The sequence below is a fragment of the Durio zibethinus genome, chromosome 18 (genome assembly GCF_047325235.1).
Source record: "Durio zibethinus cultivar Kanyao isolate XHJ-2024 chromosome 18, ASM4732523v1, whole genome shotgun sequence".
Taxonomy (NCBI): Eukaryota; Viridiplantae; Streptophyta; class Magnoliopsida; order Malvales; family Malvaceae; genus Durio; species Durio zibethinus.
In genome coordinates, this window is record NC_143179.1 from 18,801,955 (window position 1) to 18,820,727 (window position 18,773).

The 18,773-nt window shown below is 29.3% G+C and overlaps 1 protein-coding gene and 1 pseudogene across 1 annotated transcript; one reads left to right on the forward strand and one right to left on the reverse strand.

Annotated features, from left to right (window-relative positions):
* Positions 1–7,758: 7,758 nt before the first annotated feature.
* Positions 7,759–9,579, reverse strand: LOC149513815 (WAT1-related protein At1g25270-like). Its single transcript, XM_089748120.1, has 7 exons — positions 9,437–9,579; positions 9,272–9,334; positions 9,068–9,184; positions 8,804–8,998; positions 8,511–8,607; positions 8,098–8,249; positions 7,759–7,948 (listed from the first exon to the last, which is right to left on the reverse strand). The coding sequence occupies exons 1-7, from the start codon at positions 9,577–9,579 to the stop codon at positions 7,759–7,761; spliced, it is 957 nt and encodes a 318-aa protein (XP_089604246.1).
* A 594-nt stretch (positions 9,580–10,173) lies between these two features.
* On the forward strand, positions 10,174–17,953 carry LOC149513816 (uncharacterized; annotated as a pseudogene).
* The last annotated feature ends 820 nt before the right edge of the window (positions 17,954–18,773 follow it).

Here is an 18,773-nt window from a genome sequence, read left to right on the forward strand (position 1 = left end):
TGAATATATTTTTATGCATCATACGAATTTAAAACTAGTTAAAAATAAGTTTAATGGACTAATAATTATTACAATTTGCATACTACAAAAGATTAAATTGTCATCGTAAAGGCAATAAAATTTTTAAATTGTAAAAAGGAAGTTAAAAGTAGAATTTTAACCTTGATTTTAAGTTGAATTGTCAACTTTTATATTTAACAAAGGAGGTAGGCTGAAATGCCAATCTCATTTTCATCTCTTAACATAGTTGTTGATAGGATTTGACCCAGCACGTATCTTGCCTATTTCAGTGTCAATTTAATTTTTGGAGATGTTCTTCCTTTTGAAAAAAAAAATTTATAATAAATTTTATTAGTGAAATATATAAATTTTTTATTAAAAAGCCAAAGATTGCTAAAAAGTTTCATTATTAGCATTGAAAAAGGTCAAGAAAAGGTCAATAGTAAAGAAATTAAAAATCATGAAATTTGCATTTATTGTCTGTGTTTGTGTTGATATGGGCGAAAAGCCATCCCATTTCACTCGTTTTCTTTGCTAGCTTTGTAGTGTAGGTATAGTTTATGGCAAAGTCACCGCAAAGGTTGTTTTCAATGCACATGATTTTGTTTGTTCCGAATATGTTATCCATGTCTTTTTTTTCCATTGACTTCAAATATTTAGCCAGAAATGAATTAATAGACTATCTTCATATTACTTCCCATACACCAAAAAAAAAAAAAAAAAAAGCTTCTAAATTTATAAAAGCATGACAGCGCTTGAAAATGCTACCAAAAAAGTTACCAAATCTTTGTTTTTTTGTAGTGCAATGACCTATCATATTTTATTTTTTTTTATTACATTTATGTTCATATTTGCCCTTCATCAACAATACGAAGAGAAATTCGAGGATTAGGTTTCAGCTTTTATCTTTAATTAAGGTAATTTCGAATTCAATTCTCCAAATATAATATATTTAAATTTTATTTTTAAAAAAAATTACTTTGATCTAATTAAATTTTATATCAGCTTCATATTAATAATGCAAGGAGAAATTCAACCATTAGGTTTTAGTTTTTTTCTTTTATTATGGTAATTTCAAATTCAATTCTCCAAATAAAATATATTTAAAATTTATTTTTAAACAAAATTACTTTGATCTAATTAAATTTTATATCAGCTTCATATCAACATCTTTCGTTAAATGATGTAAAAGTAATTTCCATTTTTTTTCTTTCCTGTAGCTAAAACGCAACAAAACTTATGGCAAATCTTATTGCATCACATTCAAAGCAATTTCTTTTGATTTCTTTTTTTTTTTAGCAAAATATATTTTTATTCTCAAAATCTTAAAACATATTTACTTAAATTCATATTCCTTCAAAAATCAAATTTTACACAATAATCAAATTCACTACAGCACATTCAAAGTCGCAGTTCACTTCTTTGTAAGTTTCATTATTATCCTTTTTATCAAGTAAATAGAAAAAAAGGCAACCCCTTTTTTTTTCCTTTTTTTTTTCTTAATTTTCCTTTCTTCTATAATTTGGACTATGAAAATAGAATTTTGTTGGGACTTTGCCCATTTTAAGATGAACTAAGTTAGAAATTTTTTTTGGGTTTTTCAATTTTGTTCTTGATCATCGTTTGATATGTTCTTAACATATTCTTTATTTTCTGTTGAGTTGCCTAGCAAATCTGATAGAATTAAAGTAGGATATCCGCTTTGTATTGCAGCTGGCTTTACCAACATGTTTCCTGCTCGGAGGTGTGGGTCCCTTAACTCCCCATTTAACTCCCCATTACACCCAAAGAAACAATGGAACTAGAGAAGTCGCGGAGTTGCAGTCCTGAAGTCAGTGAACGGAAACAACGCCCTTTTCTTCTTTCCATCCTATTCTCATATTGTTTTCGCCAACTTCGAGAGGGACATGGAATCCAACTAGATTAAAATACCTTTATTTAAGTATAAAATTTAAATCAGAATAAAGATTTTACACTATTTTAGTTAAAGAATAAACTCCAATAGATTTGGGTTCAAAAATATGGGATTTTTTTCTAAATTAAAGTATTTTTAAATTTTTAATTCCTAAAATAGATTGATTCTAATCTTATTTCTCAAATTAAGGTATTTAAGCTAAGTCAAATTCATCATTGAAACAATCTTAAAAAATTATTTTAAAAATAATATCAAATTAAAAAATAGTTAAAATATCATTATTTTAATATGTTTAAATATATTTTGGATTAAAATTAAATTTAAAAATATTTTTCCTTCTGCATATGTTAGAGTTTTTCCCTAAACTAAACTAAAGTACTTTGCAATCTTATTTCTTTAATTGGAATATTATTAAATTTTATTTTAAAAATTAGGTAATATTATCCGATTCTTCCATTTTTCAACTCATTAAAACTTTCATAAATCTATGATTATATATATATATATATATGTATCTCTTTTTTTTTTTTCCAACTAAATGGAAATTACTTAAAAAAAAGAAATTTAATACAACATGATTTCTGAAATAACAATTCCCTCCACTTAAAATTATCTAATTTCTGAAATGATCAACTCACAAATATAGAATCAATGCCTCGTGATGCTACCAGCTTTTGAAAATTGCTACCATGCTACCAGCTTGTGAAATATTTTTCATGATGCCAAAACCTAAGGAGATTCAGAAGTTTCTTCAATCATAAATTGCTAGTCAACGTATCCATCACTGCAGTTTTTTATAATGATTTCAGGGTTTCCAACTCTAAGCAAAATCCAGACTTGTAAAATATGCAATATCCAAGCAACTCTATAGAACAAACTTCAGTCATGAATAGGCTCAATCAACACAATTTAAATTAATAAAACCTGCTTATTCATGGGTAGTCCTTCAAAAAAATTAAAAAGAATCTTCTTGATATTTTGACAGAAATCCAATCTTAAAAAAAAAATTTGTTCAGTTCTCTCATCTTTAACGAAGCAAGATCATTTACAATATACATGTTGTGATTAACATGTGAACACATGATTGTGAAATATATCAGTTGCGGATCCATTTTTAGTGGGAGGATGTCCATAGACACTTCATAAAATTGAAAAATAATAAAATTTAAAGAAAAAATTTTCACTAAACACTTCGAAACTTTTCTTTGAATACTTCCAAAGATGGGAAAAAAAGATAGAAAATTTTTTTTTTCCTAAAACACCATAAAATTGATAAATTTATTAATAATTATTTTATATATTATAAATAGACACTTTTAGAAAAATTATGGATCCGCCATTAAAACCTACATTCTCACATTAGAAATTTGTGCCACATAAATTCACATGGCAACATCCTAAGTAAATCTATTTAAGGGTCAAGCTATACGCCCAAATCCAAAAACTCATTCAATTTTTTAGAGGGTTTGAACAAAAAATAAAAACTCTTTAAACAAGTTTAAATATAATTTTTAAATCCATTTAAATTCTAAATCAGGCCTTGGACAAAAAAATTTTAAGCCCAAGCCCACTCGATCCAACCGTAATTTACATATACATAAATTTTTTATTTTTATATAAATGTGAATTATATATTAATTCACGTATTTATAAAATTTAAAAATAAAAATTATATATATTTTTTATTAAACTTAATTTTTACTTTTATATAATTTTTATTTTAATTTATATATATTAATTAAATATAGTCTCATTAAATTTAATTGAACTATATATTTTTAATATTTTATTATATAAATTAAGTTTAATGGGTGCGTTCAAAATTTTTTTTTTTTAATTTGAATTAGGCTTGAAAAAATTTTAAAGCCTAAAATTTCAAATTGGGTCAGACTTGAACAAATATATTATATATTAAAATCAAATATGAACTCAGCCTAAACCCAATTCGACCCAACTCATTAATACCTCTAATCGTAAAACTGAACAAAAAAAAAACTAACTAATGCCGAATAACCCAATTCTACAAAGTTTCATGATTTTGAAGCGGTAAGAGTGAATTAGATTCAAGAATTCAATTTAACTAGCTTGTAACATGCACGATGCATAGTTAATTTTTTATTTTATAAACATACAAATATAACTAAATAATCATTATATAATAATATATAATATTTTATATAGGTGTAAAATCAATTGGTTTGATGTAGTTTTATAGCTTTAAGTATGATTAATATTTTAACAACCCAACCATTGAAACTTTTCAAACCAATGTACATGTACTTATCATGCACATAAAGTTTTAAGTCAATCAAATATCTTTATCATACAAATTGAGATACATATTTTTATTACAAAACAAATAGTTAAACATTTTTAATTAACTCAAAATTTCATAATGCATGATTTACATGAATACTTTAATAAAGCATGACATCCAACAATTTGATTAATCAAATATAAATGGTATAAGAAGTATGAAAAAGAGTAAAACTAAATTAATTTTGTGGATCTCTCCCACATATATATATAATAAACTTTTTATTTAAAAAAAACTTTAAATATTCAATTAAAAATGCTTTTAAATAAAAATAACAAATTTGTCTAGATAAAATTTTGGATAGACTCAAATTTGTTTCATTTTTTAATGTCTTCATGTTTTGGAAAAATATCAATATAACTTTTCATGTTTATTTTGATCAATTAAAGACAAGTTCATTTTATTTAAATAATCTATAATTTTTTATCTTAAAATAATAATTAAAAAAAAAACTCCATCCTCATCTATATACTTTTTGGTGAAATTTAAAATATATCTTGTTACATATGATCTACATCAAATGTTAAAGTTTTTACATATGAAAATCTAATCTTATCTTTTGATCTCTTTTTATAAGAAAGAATTTATCAAATAAAATTTACATTTATCATTTTATATACATTTATAACTCCTAATCACATATTAATACACATATATATATATATATATATATATATAGAAGTAAAACAATAGTAAAACCCTATACCATGTGCAAGTTAATTTATATGCCGTCTCCTTGTATCCCAATTTTTATTGCATCATTGACTACTAAAGAATTAAAAGAAAAATCAAGCATATTCAATATAATGTGCTTGTTATTAGGCATGAGTTCATAATCAAATTTTAAAGTGATAACAATAATTAATAATTTAAGTCTTTTTCTTTGTTATGGTTAATAAATGTATAGTAATATATGTATTGTTATAATATATAAATCTATAGATTTATCATTAGATACAATTTAATGAGTCACCACTAATCTTTTTCTATTTAAGTGTAATTGACTACCTAACTATATGCTTCAAATGTTCAATAGCTATTCTAGAAACCGAATGCTCCAAATGTTCATTATTTGTTGGCCTGAAATCAAACATCTTAGCTATAAGCTTCAAATGCTCAATAGCTATTCTAGAAGCCATTTCATAACCCTCTGCAATCTGGATGGGATGAATCCCACGTTCTAATAGCCACTCTGCCTGCTCTAAAAGTATCCAGCCATGACAACAACACCAATCGTCCCATCACCAATTTCATAATCTGGACTTCGGGATAGTTCAACCATCAATTTGGCAATTTGATTGTCAACATCGATTTGCTCCAATATCATCGCTCCATCATTTGCTGACAACATCCAAAAAACAAGTCAGGAAACTTTGAACACGATCTAGTGTATGATTTCACTAACAAATCAAATACAAAAATATAAATTTCAAGATGCTTTTTCCTCAAACATTAAGTCAGCAAAATTTTAACTAAACCAAAGTTTCTAATTGAAGACTATTAAGTTTAATAAAGAAACTATAAATCCTGAAATTACCAATAAAACCTACATTTATCTTCACAAATAGCTTATTCTAACTAACTTCTTCTTTCGAAGCTCCAAGCCAAATAGAACATTAATCAAAAATAATTTTTTTAAAGCCTAATTGAGTAACCAGGAACTTAATGATCAAGCAAAAATTAGAAAAAAAAAAAAAACTAAACTAAACAAAAGAGTTGGAAATGAGTTAACTGATGGTGACATCGCCGTTGGAGCTTTGGAAAATTATCTACGCATAATCTTAAGTTGTTAAAAGAATACAAACCAAAAAGATAACAGAAAATTAGTAGAATATAACCAATGTGTTGTTAAGCTTTGAAAGATTGATACTTCTAACCCTAGATTTTTTAAAATGAGAAAGAGAAAAAGGCATTTAAAGGCGAAATCAAGAATTTTTCTCATTAGAGTAATGGCAATGATGGAATTGATTTGAGCTGCTATGGTGAGTAGCTGATTTAGGCAAACAATCATCAAAACTTTAAAAAATAAAGAAAAAAAAAAGCAAATAAGCTTCGACAGATTAACCAAACATACCTGAAAAGAAGATTTACGGCAAGAAATAATTGAAATTGGAGAGGTCACTGGCACATGAAGCAGATGCAGGAGCTGAATAAAAAGCGATGGTGGCACAAATAGAAGAAACAAAGGCGAAAAATTCTAGGGTGGAGACACCAAATTTGCAAATTGAGTAGTGTTCATTGATTTTTCTTTTTTTTTTTAAACAATTTGTTTTTTGGATTTTTTTTTTTTTTGCTTTTTAAAAGAATGGCTCCTAGTATTTTTATGGCTTTGCCTTTTTAGTGGAAAAAATAAAGATTATCAACAGTGAGGGTGACAGCTATTATTAAATGTTTAGACGATACTTTTCGTTTTTGATTTTTTTTTAAGTCAAGATTATTTTTTAATAATAAAATTATTTTTGTTTATTATTCTTATAAAAGGTAAAAAAAATTAATCAAATGAATATCATTTAAGTACAACTAATAAAAATTATTCACTAAATATTATTTTGATTCTTAATTTTTATTAAAATGAAAAATAATTTCTCACTATTTTTTTTACAAAATAAAAATAAAAGAGTTATAAAATAAACCCTTTTCCTGAAGATGCTCTGCAGTCTAGCCGTGGGCTTGAGGCTGATTTCATTTACTTTGCTTAGAAAGTTATGAAAATATTACGTAGATAAATTCACATTTGTCCGTCATAAACAATACGAGAGTTCACTAAAAAAAAATATGATGAGAAGTTCTAACATTAGGTTTGGGTTCAAAAATAAAGAAAAGATTTTTTTTCATGTTTCAAAATTATTGAATTTAAAGTTTATAAATGTATTAAACCTATTTAAGAGTTGGGCTATTCTTCTAAGTCCATAGGTTTATTTAAATTTTGAGAGAGTTTGAATAAAAAATTAAAACTTGTTAAATAGTTTTAGGAACAATTTTAAGTCTGTTTAAATTTTAAACTGAACTTTAGACAAAAAATTTAAAACTTGAACTTAGTTCGACCTAGTCCAAATTTATATATATACATTTTTTATTTTTATGTATATGTGAATTCTATATAAATTAATTCATATATATATATAAATTAAAATAAAATTTATATATATTTTATTAATTTTAACTTTTATATAATTTTTATTTTTAATTTATATAAATATGTGAATTGAATATAATTCTATTAAACTTAATTTAAGCATATTTTTTAATTTTTTATTATAAAATCGAGTTTAATGGGATTTTTTTTTTAATTTAGATTAGGCTTCGAAAAATTTTAAAGCCCAAAATTTTGAGCAAAATTGAGCTTGACAAACATATAAGCTATATGATTAATATTTGTTTAAATTATTTTTATTTTTAATTTATTTTAATTTATTTTTATAATTTAAAATTATTAAATTTCAATCGAATGAATTGTTTGCCTTTGGATAGAACAATGTCTAATTCAACTTGTACACACACTCATCACTTATTTATAGGCTTGACATCAAGATCTATCTATCTCAGCAGTCTCAAGATCAAGATCTTCTTCACTTAATTGTATCTCAAAGCACTCAAGATCAGGATGATCTCTTCTTAATTGTGTCTCAACATTCTCGATATCAGGATCATCTCTTCTTGATTGTACCTGAACAGTCTGGATTGCAAGATCATCTCTTCTCGACTGTGTCTCATCACTCTTCCCCCATAACATGGCATATGTTCCAATAATAATTAGTAATCCACCTATAACGCAGTTAATTTTGAACAAAAAAACACCCCAAAATTAGTGGAATATATGATAATGTTATTTGATCAAAAAAGTTGAAAGAAAGTTATTAGATACCTCCCTAGGTGAATCTCCTCGTGTAGTAAAGTAGGGCTCATGAGTGCTGTAAAGATGAGGGCTAAAGGAGAAGTCGCGGAGACAAAAACCGGTCCTTGTTGTCGTGCGCACCATGTTGCAAGCATTACTGACAATCCAGATGCAAGGACGCCCTATCCATTTTATTAAATGAAAGAATAAATTTAGCGGTAAAAAAATATCATTTAGTTTTAACTTCTAAAACTTGTTTGTAAACTAAAGCTTAGTATTTCTATCTCTTTTTGTTTTCTCCTCCTAACCCTATCACTGTAACTAAAAGTTTTTTCTTATTTCAAATATAAGATATAAAAGCATATTAAGAAATGTAATAGATAATTTTATATATCTACAAAATTAAGAAAAAAAAAACAAAAATAAAATTAGTAAGTAATTACCGAGTAAGTTACGGCGCTAGCATCCTGCGCCAAGCACCAAGCAGACCAATCCCTCTCTATAGAGATAGCATATATAGTGGAGAGTACAGTGCTACTACTACACATAAACAATAAAGAAGAGAAAACTGGGTAGGAGTATGTCCTGCTCATCATCGTCTTGTTAAAACGAAGGAAAAAAACTAATTGTTAATAATTTATATTTTATTTTAATATAGTTTATATTAAAATTCAAATATATGCATACCAATATGGTAAGAAAGATCCCAAAACAAACACAACTGCTGAAAGCTAACATGATCCCATATACTGGCCTTTCCACTTGGGTTAAAGCTGCTATCCCATGATGCTGTAATAAATCCACAGAAGTGGACCATAGATGGATGTTTGGTCCACTGTAGAAGCTAATAATCATGGCACCTGTGATGCTAATGCCGGTGCCAGCCAACTTAAACTTACCAGGCCAAGTGGCTAAAGTGAAAGTCTCCATCCTAAGAAAACAAGTAAATATCCTTAGATCCAAACTTTGTTTTTTTTTTTTTTTTCAAAATTTCCAATACCTGAAAACGATTGCCAGCATGTAAGTGACGGCAAGAGATAGATTTGAAATTGCTGCCAAGTATGTCACAGAAGCAAAAGCAAAGCTGGCTGCAAATATATTCTGCCCTAGTGCTCCCCTTGATTCCACGAAACAAAATTTAAATTAATCAATAGATAATTAAGTTTTAAATAGAAAATTAAATTTTAAAAAATAAAGTGCATACTCAAAAACTCCAGCTAAGATGCCTAAACCAGCTATCCTCCATGTCAATGCGGGCCTTGTACTCCTGCAAAAAATTTTTTTTTTTTAAATTCATACGAAATTATGAATCAATATATTATTTATTTCACATTTAAAAAACATATAAATTTAGTTTTTAAAAACGTACCTGTCGACTATCAATGCAAAGGGAAGTATACATATTGTGGCGACGATGAATTGATACACCACTAAAATTCGTAAACTAAAACCGACGTTATAAGACACCTTGTATAAGATATTAACCCCAGCGACAATGACTTGTGTTAACATCATGCCAAGAATCTAGAAAAACAACCTTGTGTTCATGGTGCTGGAACTAATCATAACAACGTTAGTCTTAAATTGTAAAAAATAATATATTATATTTTTTAGAATCATGCAGTAGACATCATACCCGGGAAAGCTATTATATTTTTAGAAAAATATCATCACCTAAACATTATTAGAGAATCACTACTAAGATTTCTCTAAAATATCATTATTAAAAAATTTTATTCATATCTTTATTATATGCATAAACAATGTATCAACCATGAATTTAAACATGAGATATTAAATTAAAATAAGAATGAGAATCTAAACAACAAAAGAATTAACAATACATAAAATTAAACTTATAATTGAATTTAAACAATCATAAATAAATTATAAAATATAATTAAAATCAAACACACATAAAAATAAATAAACTTTATTAAAAACATATTTTATATTTTATATTTTATATTTTAAAAATTTACTTATCACAATATTCTAAATCAAGAAAGTTACTACTTTATTTTTATTATTATATTCATATCAAGATTAAAAGAAATATATGAGATCCATTACTATCGTCCCACGTCATCCCTTTTTACTGCCTAAATGGTGTTAGTATTCCATTTTAAACCAATCCATTAAAAATGCAAAGAAGAAATAAAGAAAGCCACAATGGTCCCCTCGCCATGGCCTTTGTTTCTTCTTCATATGTGGCTTTCTTTTTTTGACACTATTTCTTCATAATGAAAGAACACAAGCAACCTACATGCAGCAAGCAACGCCTCATACAATGACTACAAACCAAGAAGAGAAAACAGTGACACCATCAAGGTCTCCCAAGTACACCCATTACCACCCTGCCGTCCTTGAGACACTACCTACATATGACATCTTTTCTATTTCATTTAAAAAAAAAAAAAACCACTCAATATGAAACAGTGAAGAGACACTCAGCTTTGATAACAAGGACAACAAGAACCGAAACTAGATGGCACAAACTAGTAAAACAAATCAAAATGGCGTAAGCTTTCCTACAAGTAGATGCATGGAAAATAAACCATAAGCAAGGGACATGTTGAAACTTTAAGTCTCTTTAAACACATAAGGCAGCAAACATATGAATGATGGAGCTTTAAGACATGCAGCTTGAAACTTCATGGCTTGTACCAGAACCCACACGTGAAACTAAGAGCTGGAAAAGAAAGAAAAATTCAAAGTTTTAGACATTTCTTCACCCTCTAACAACTTACCTCCTCACTTTAGAAACCACTTTCGGTTAAAGCCTTCTTTCCACGTCAAAATGGGATGGACTGTATACATAAAAACATCCAAACCGTGACTGCTTATGGAAGCTAAGCAGCACGGTTTGGCAGCAGCTTTCCAGGTCTCTCTTTTTTCTTTTTTTCTTTTTTTCTTTTCAACTCATACTAACTAAAGGATGACCATGAAAGATGGAAGAGAAAAGGATTTGGCAAGACTTTATGGGATGAAGCCGATTGCTGCAGCTGCCATTGGAAGAGACAGGGAGCATTCGGCCAAACCAAAAAATCAGAGCTTCATCTCTTTTGCAAGAACAAAATAAAACAGAAACATAAATCAAACACAAACTTTATCAACAAATAGCAAACACAAAACATACAAGGAACACATGAAAAAAACTTTGTAGAGCAGATTATGGGGAGTGCAAGATGGCATGAAAATAAAGAATAGAAGTACCAAATAAGCGCCCTTAAATGGCTGCTCACCTTTGCAACCTTACTATTTTCTCTTGGTTTCTCTCCCTTCTTTTTTTCGCTCCTTTTTTTTTTTTCAGAAGCTTCCTACCCCCCTTTTTTTTATAGCTCTCTCCTCCTCTCTTGCCCTGCTCCAGCAACTTCCACCTCTCTTTTTGTTCGGCAGACCCAAGGAATGCCAAATTTTCATCTTACTCAATGAGGGCCCTTGGATGAGATTTCATCCAAGGGCCACAATTCCGCCTGTTCTTATTTCCAAGGGGCCACCTTTGGCCCTTGGATTAAAAGCATTAAAGAATCCAACAGCTCAGACTACCCACAGCAAAGGTTGAATCTTTATGCCCCTCCAACCCATGGAAAAGACTATTTTGCCCCTTAATGCAAAATTTTGAAATTTGTAGTTATTTTCTTAGAAATCAAGGTTCCCTGGCCATTTTTGGGATTTTAAAACATAAAAATAAAAAAATATTATAAGATTATGATCTGAAAAGTTTCGTGAAATTCTGAGCTTGAAAATATCAAATTACGAAAATACCCCTATAAGGGTATTTTGATAATTTCACACTTCTTTGGGTACTGATATGATTTCAAATGCATCAAAAATCATGAAATATTATAGAACTAGGATCTAGAAAGTTTCATGAAATTTTGATCTCGGAAAGACCAAATAATGAATATACTCTTATAAGGGCATTTTGTTAATTTCACACTTATTGAGGTATTGCTCTGATTTTAAATGCATAAAAAATCATGAAATATTATAGGATTAAGGTCTGGAAGGTTTCACGAAAATTCAAGCTCAGAAAGATCAAATTACGAAAATATCCCTTATAAGGGTATTTTGGTAATTTAGCTTTTTTGGGATACAATAAAAATTTTGATGTTTTGAAAAAAATTTCAAATTCAATTTAATAACACCCTGATTTCAATGAGATTTTAAAATTTTATAATTAATCTGAACAAAATCCGATGTCTACAAGCGTTAAGCAACTATGCTTTTAAGCTACTTTGTTGATTAAATTGGTTTTCAATGATCTATTTTCATGCTGCAGATGTTAAATGGTTTTTAGGTCTTTCTTAGGATTACGTTAGTAACAATTATGTTTTCTCTAATTTTGGATATCATTTTTAACTTAGAATATGGTGTTGGTTGAGGGCACACGCAATGGTGCATTAAGCTAGCTCTTATGATTAAAAAGCCTAAATATCATTAACTGAGCTTAAGGGATGTGATATAAGATTAATTTGCAAATTACCCTTCTTGTCTTGAAAGTTTGAAAAACTAAGTGTAAATTAATAGGCAGTTAAACAAAAAAGATTTCAGCTTCAATCTTATTAATTACAAAAAATTCACCCTTAATTTTAAAAATTCAAGTGATGTTTATAGGTTTAATTAGTGCTTAAATTCAGAATTTAAGATGAAGTTTTTATCATAGGTCGATTAGGATAATTAATTTCTTTATCATTACTATTAATATGCATTAAAATAAAAGATATGCTCTTCTGTAACGTGCCATCAAAGATAGTAGCATTAATATGTATTAAAATATTCTTTTTAAGATTTTTGATCCCAATTAACAAAGATTTTGTAAAACGTAATCTACAAATATTCATAAATAGCAAACAATTAATTGTCTACTATTAAAAATATAAATAAATAGCTCAGCTCAAACAGAAAGAAAATAGAGAAAATTAAAAACTAAAGAGGAAGTAGAAATTACTAAAATTACATGCACATTAAAGAAAACCCAATGCATTACCTTAAGTACCTGTGAATAAATGAACACGTGAATTTCGCATCACATACTCAACAAAGTAAGTGTCAATGTGGCATGGTCAGGAATTTGTATAAGTGGCATTAATATTAAAATATTATTTTTTTGTTTATATTTTTTTATTTGATATAACATTGACAAAATTAAATAGAGAAAAATATCACACAATATAATATAAATTTTAAATAAATATATATTTTCTTACAATTTATCCATAATAAAAATTTATTTCAATGATTTCTGATTCTACATAAAACTTTTTTTGTAACTTTTCTATCGTGCCGATTAAAATGTAAAAAAATAATACAAGTAGAAGGATAATAAAATATATTTTTTAATTTTTTTATAGTGAGATTAAATTTGTACTATCAAATAATTAATTATCTATGAAATAATTATTACATCAAGCACATCAAACCAATAATCATTTATAAATTAGATCAGACTCGTCATGAGAAAAACCACACTTAATTAGTGTGATGACAACAAAGTGATGAAGAAAGAATTTTAATAAGAAATAAACAAAAAAATTAAAATTAAAATAAAACTATAAATGTTATTAATGAAAAGGTAAATTGAAATATATGTTAAAAATTTTTTTCGAACTCAATTGTTAATGTTTTGAAAATTTCTTTTAAAAAATTATTAATTACTGCGACAAAGCAAAGCAACTTGAGTAATGTTTCACAAACTCTATTATATTGGACATTGTTGCTTCCCTTAGAAAACTTTGGAATGCTTTTGTTACGGAATTAACCATCGAGTTCCCTCGGTTTGAGAAAAAAAATTATGTAGTTCCCTATGTGTAAATACTAAACTTAGCAATGATAAGGTAAGCTTTATCGATTGAGTTTTTCAACCATCGAAAGAAGTTTTATAGGTTGGGTATCTCAACCAATATAGAAAGCTTTATAATTTTGAGTATCTCAATCAAGAAAGCTCTACAGGTTAAGTTTTTCATCAAGGAAAGAAGTTTTATAGGTTAAGTATCAACCAATAAAGAAAGCTTTATAGGTTGGACTAAGTTAAATGTTAAATGTGAAAGTCTAAGCATTTTGAATTAGCAAGTTATTGAACTTGAAAATTTTAGCCTTTAAGAAATTTTCAGACTTCGATTAGGTTCTACAAGTTAGTAAGCTTAAAAGGCTTGAACCATATAAAATGTTTAGCCTTTGGCGAAAGTTGAAAGTGAAAGCAAATAGACATTCTTCCATTTATTAGAAAGCATTTGTCAAGAAAGGCTAAGATATCTACTAGTTTATATAAGTCATGTTGAAAATGAATCTTAACACAATGTTAAAGCATCTGTAGATTGCATTACTGAGGCACTAGAGTCCCCTTTGTGATGTATAATGCTGAAAACTTTGAGTTCACTGCAGAGAAAATGAAAAAAAAAATTGTAAAAGCATTTAGGAAGTTTATGCAATATCTTTTAGAATTTAGCTCAAAGTGGTGGAAAAGGCCTTAGTTAGGTCTTTAGTGATAAAAAAAGTAATTTCATATATATAAAAGACTAAAAATTTCATTTATGACCTTACTTTTTGGAAGCTACTATCAGTTATCGTGGTGTGAAGCTTTCTTCACTAAAATTTCTTTTCTGCTCTAAGTTGGTTAAAGAACCAAAGTGAACAAAATTTTATTGCCTGTTGTTTTCATGGTCTTTTACATGACACCTAGTCATTTTCCAAAACGTGTTGTGTATTTCTTTCTTTGAAATTTTCCAAACACTGCTGGGTCAATTTGACTAGATTGCTTGAAGAAAATTTGTATTTATCCGGTTTTCATGCTTTAATAATTTTTACTTGTATGAAATATTCACTATCCCAGCTTGGGTGCTGTCTCTATTGCTGTTAGTTAACAAAATGATTGTTGAATACAGGAGCATTACTTTTTGATGCTTTGCTGGGGCTATCAGGGTTCTTTGTTACATCCTGTGATCGAAGAGTGCGTAATGATTTGGCTCAGCCTTGTCGAGAATTATGCCTCTGTTGCTGTCAGCGGGGTATAACTCTGCTTGTAAACTTCGATGGATGTTGTTGAATTATACTGTCAGTTTGATATTTTAGCATTCATCATTAGTTTTGCTAAAACTTTGTCAACTTCATGTCGTTGATATACTAAAGGAGAATGCTTAAATCACTTAAATAGGGCTGCGATTTATCACCGTCGACCTTATCTTCTCTTTCTCTTCCTTCGACCCCTGGTCTGCCAAATTTTGTCTCATGATTGGTATAGTAGAGTTCATTTCATTTTTATCTCTATAGTTACACCTTAAATGTCTATATATGCTTGTCTGCAAACCTGCAGCCAACACATGCACAAATACGTGGAAAGGAAGTGGCAATTTGCATCAAAATTTGTTCATGTGATGTTCAAAACTTTGCATGTCTTATACTATGTTTCATCTCTTTAGTCAATTACCCAATAATGTGCAATATGCAATTTACTAATTCATTGTGGAGGAAATGGTGGGTTTCCTTCAATCTGAAAGGAAAATGTACGCTCAAACTGTCAATTTTCATATATTTGGAGGCATCAAATAATTTTGTTAATCCTCCCCTCTTTCCCTCTTTTCTCTTTACTGATATGAAATGTGTCAATTATTTGTCCATTTATTCAAGACAAAGAGTAACATTAGCAATCCTTCCTAAGGTAGCAAATTGTTGTTCTTTAACACAAAAAAGAACTCCACTTTAACCCTTTCACTGTTTTTTTTGTTTTTTTACATTAACATCCTCTACCTATGCTCAAATCAATATTTTATTTATTTATCCTCCTAAGGTTTACTGTGCTGCTGTATACATGTTTTCAAATTGGAGCATTAAAGATAGCTCAAACCGATGATGTCTTTGGATGTTCTGTCATGTAGCTATTACTGTATCTCTGATTAATCGGCACTCACCTTTTCCTTCTTCTCTTTGCGACTTGTCACATTATGCATCTTTGTTTTGCTTTCCTTTTTCCTTTTGGTCTTGTTATTTATTTATCATGTGCCATCTGCACATTTTAGAAGAGTCTACCCTGAGTTGCACTTCAAGTTTGAAAATTATATTGGCTTCATTTTTGCTCATTGTATTATTGACCTAATTCTAAACCTTCCACTTCTCTTCCTCCTTCCCTTTCCAGTTCTCCTTTCATCAGTTAATCCTTGTGTTATTGGGGTGCCATTGTTATCGCTGCTGACACTGGACTGGGTTAATGGGGAAACAGAATATAACTTCAAATGGTCTGAAAAAAGTTTTACTAGGATCTGATTTACTTTAGAGCAGGTTGCATTTGCTTCTTATTTATTTGAGATACTAGGCTATTGAAGTGGTGCTATTGACGGTGATTAAGTACATAAAATGTTTCTGGGAAAATGGAATATACTTTAAATGGTCAGAAAGATGTTTTTAGTATTTGATGGATACTGCGATCTGATTTTTTTTAAGGCAGGTTGCATTTGCTTCTTATTTCTTTGATATACTACGATATTCAAGTGGTGCTAATGATGGGGATGAAGTGCATATAAATATATATGTACATATATCAGTAATTAATGTATGTGAGTAAGTTATTAATTTCCTTATTTTCTGACTCTTGCAAAATGTGTGCTGACTGCCATTTACCTGACGCTCTTTGCATGTGGGACGGACTGTACTTCCTGCTTTTGAAGCTGTGCTAGTGCTGCCACTGAATGTGGTTGCCTAGGAGGTGCTGGTAAAGCAGGGCTGCATTATTAATCGTAATGTCATTGATTGAGCTCGGACTATTTAGTGTGATTGGGATATCTTACAGTGTATTAGTGGCTACAATGGTTGGACAAAGGATTTGGCAGCGGCACTATCACATGCTTGCTAAAAGAATGCTGAGAAAAGTAAGTAGCATTGACATGTCTTTATCGTTGGTTCACGTAATTAATGCTGTATCATTAACTGCAGTTCTTTGGGTCATTAGGCCAACTAGGTCCAACTGAACAATTTGAGGAAGTTAATTTCTAGGTGCTAGTTTATAGCTGAATAAGCCACCTCTATAAGAAGACGAGAAATGGAAAAGACCGAAAATTATTATCTTGTCCCCGTTTGTTTTAGGGTTAGTATTTCTATTGACGTAATGGCTTCTATTATGGAACAGGCAAAGGCTTCGTTTAAGTCGTATTTTCGGGTTGACTCGAAATTTTGATGTTTAAAAATAAGTACGCTAAATGTGGCAAAAGAAGATACATTACATTTCTCTGTGCCTGGCAAGGATACTCATATTTGGGTCCTATTTCTACATTATTGTTTCCGGTTCATGTGAAGTATGCCAACAACGCTTAGAGGTCCACCTCTGCTCGTTATTTATGTACTGTTCATTTTGTAAAACTAAGGTGAAGTAGATTCTGAGAGCATGATGTTCTCCATTCAATTCTCAGCCTTTTTATTGGTTCATCTGTTAGTTATTTATAAATTAGCTCCCAAAATATCATTTGAATATGCTGCATCATTTTTTTGCTTCATTATTTGGTTTAGGTCGTTTCTAAATTGCTATACAGTTTAACATAATTCAGTTTTATGTGTACTATATTAGGAAAACGTTATTGAGGATGTGGATGGTGAAATGACTGGATCTGACTGGTCTCCTCCTCCTCTCCCACTTGAGCATATCCGGCAGCCGAAAACACTTGGCCGTCTGTGAGTTTAGAATTGTATATTTTCATTGACAAAAACAAAATAATCTAAAGATGGGAGTGGCTCCCTGATTTGGTAGGTCAGTCTTCACTATAGGCTTATGAATCAACTTACCCTACAAAAACGAGTTTTAATCAGTTATCAAGTAATAAAATTTACAAAGTTTGTCAATATCATTCTGTTAGAAGTCTGTGAATGATAATACGCGAGAAAGTCTTTTTTTTTTTTTTTTGGTTTTCCATATTCCTGCAATGTTTACCGTTAGTTTCAATTCCACGAGGAAAATGGAACATAATAAGATAAGTAATAACTGACAACATGTATTTCAAAGACATTCCATGCTAATGGCTTCCTGCCAAATATTAGTAACCTTGTAGAGATCCATTCTTCTTTCCCTGAGAGTGGTTCCTTATGTAACCTAGTTCATCCAAATCAGGTGTGTGTTTGCTGGAGGATATGTACTCATTGTTAATGTATTAATGAAGCTTGAATGTCCTGCTTTGTATGTTTACTGATACCTTCTCACTTTTCATTTGTTGTTGTGTGTGTCCAATTTTTCACTGTCTTCCATACTTGTTATGACCATTTATATACTTAATATGTCATTTTTGCATAAACCATGCCACCCTGAAGATTGTATGTGCTTTGCGTATAGATAAACCTGAAACCAAGGTATTTTTCCATGTCTAGAACTGCTAGGAGGAAAGATTCGGACACTAAAATGAGTAAGCAACTTATGATATTTGAGCCAGTGTTTAGTATTTACTCTTTTGAGTTAGGTTTAGGTTTGGTTTTTATTTTGCTGCTTGTACACTGAGAGGGCAATTGAATTTGGGTTGGATCTCTTCAGAGTATGGATGCATCAGTTATGGATTCCTGACTTTTCAAGTTTAGACGGATCGGATTTGGAGTAGTTTAGGCCCATTTTGGTGGCATTGGTCGTGAAAGCAATTGCAATTGTAGTTCCTATATGTTTTGGTGAATTGAGAACAAATATATCAAATGAGATTTATTTGCACATAGCACATGGCTATGGGGGATATAGAATT

Excerpts from the sequence above, each read along its gene's own strand:
- LOC149513815 (XM_089748120.1), bottom strand. The coding sequence starts at position 9,579 with ATGTTAACACAAGTCATTGTCGCTGGGGTTAATATCTTATACAAGGTG. Across the intron at positions 9,335-9,436 it reads TTTGCATTGATAGTCGACAG|GAGTACAAGGCCCGCATTGA; the intron begins GTACGTTTTTAA and ends AATTTTTTGCAG. Across the intron at positions 8,608-8,803 it reads AGGCCAGTATATGGGATCAT|TAGTAGCACTGTACTCTCCA; the intron begins GTTAGCTTTCAG and ends GTTTATGTGTAG.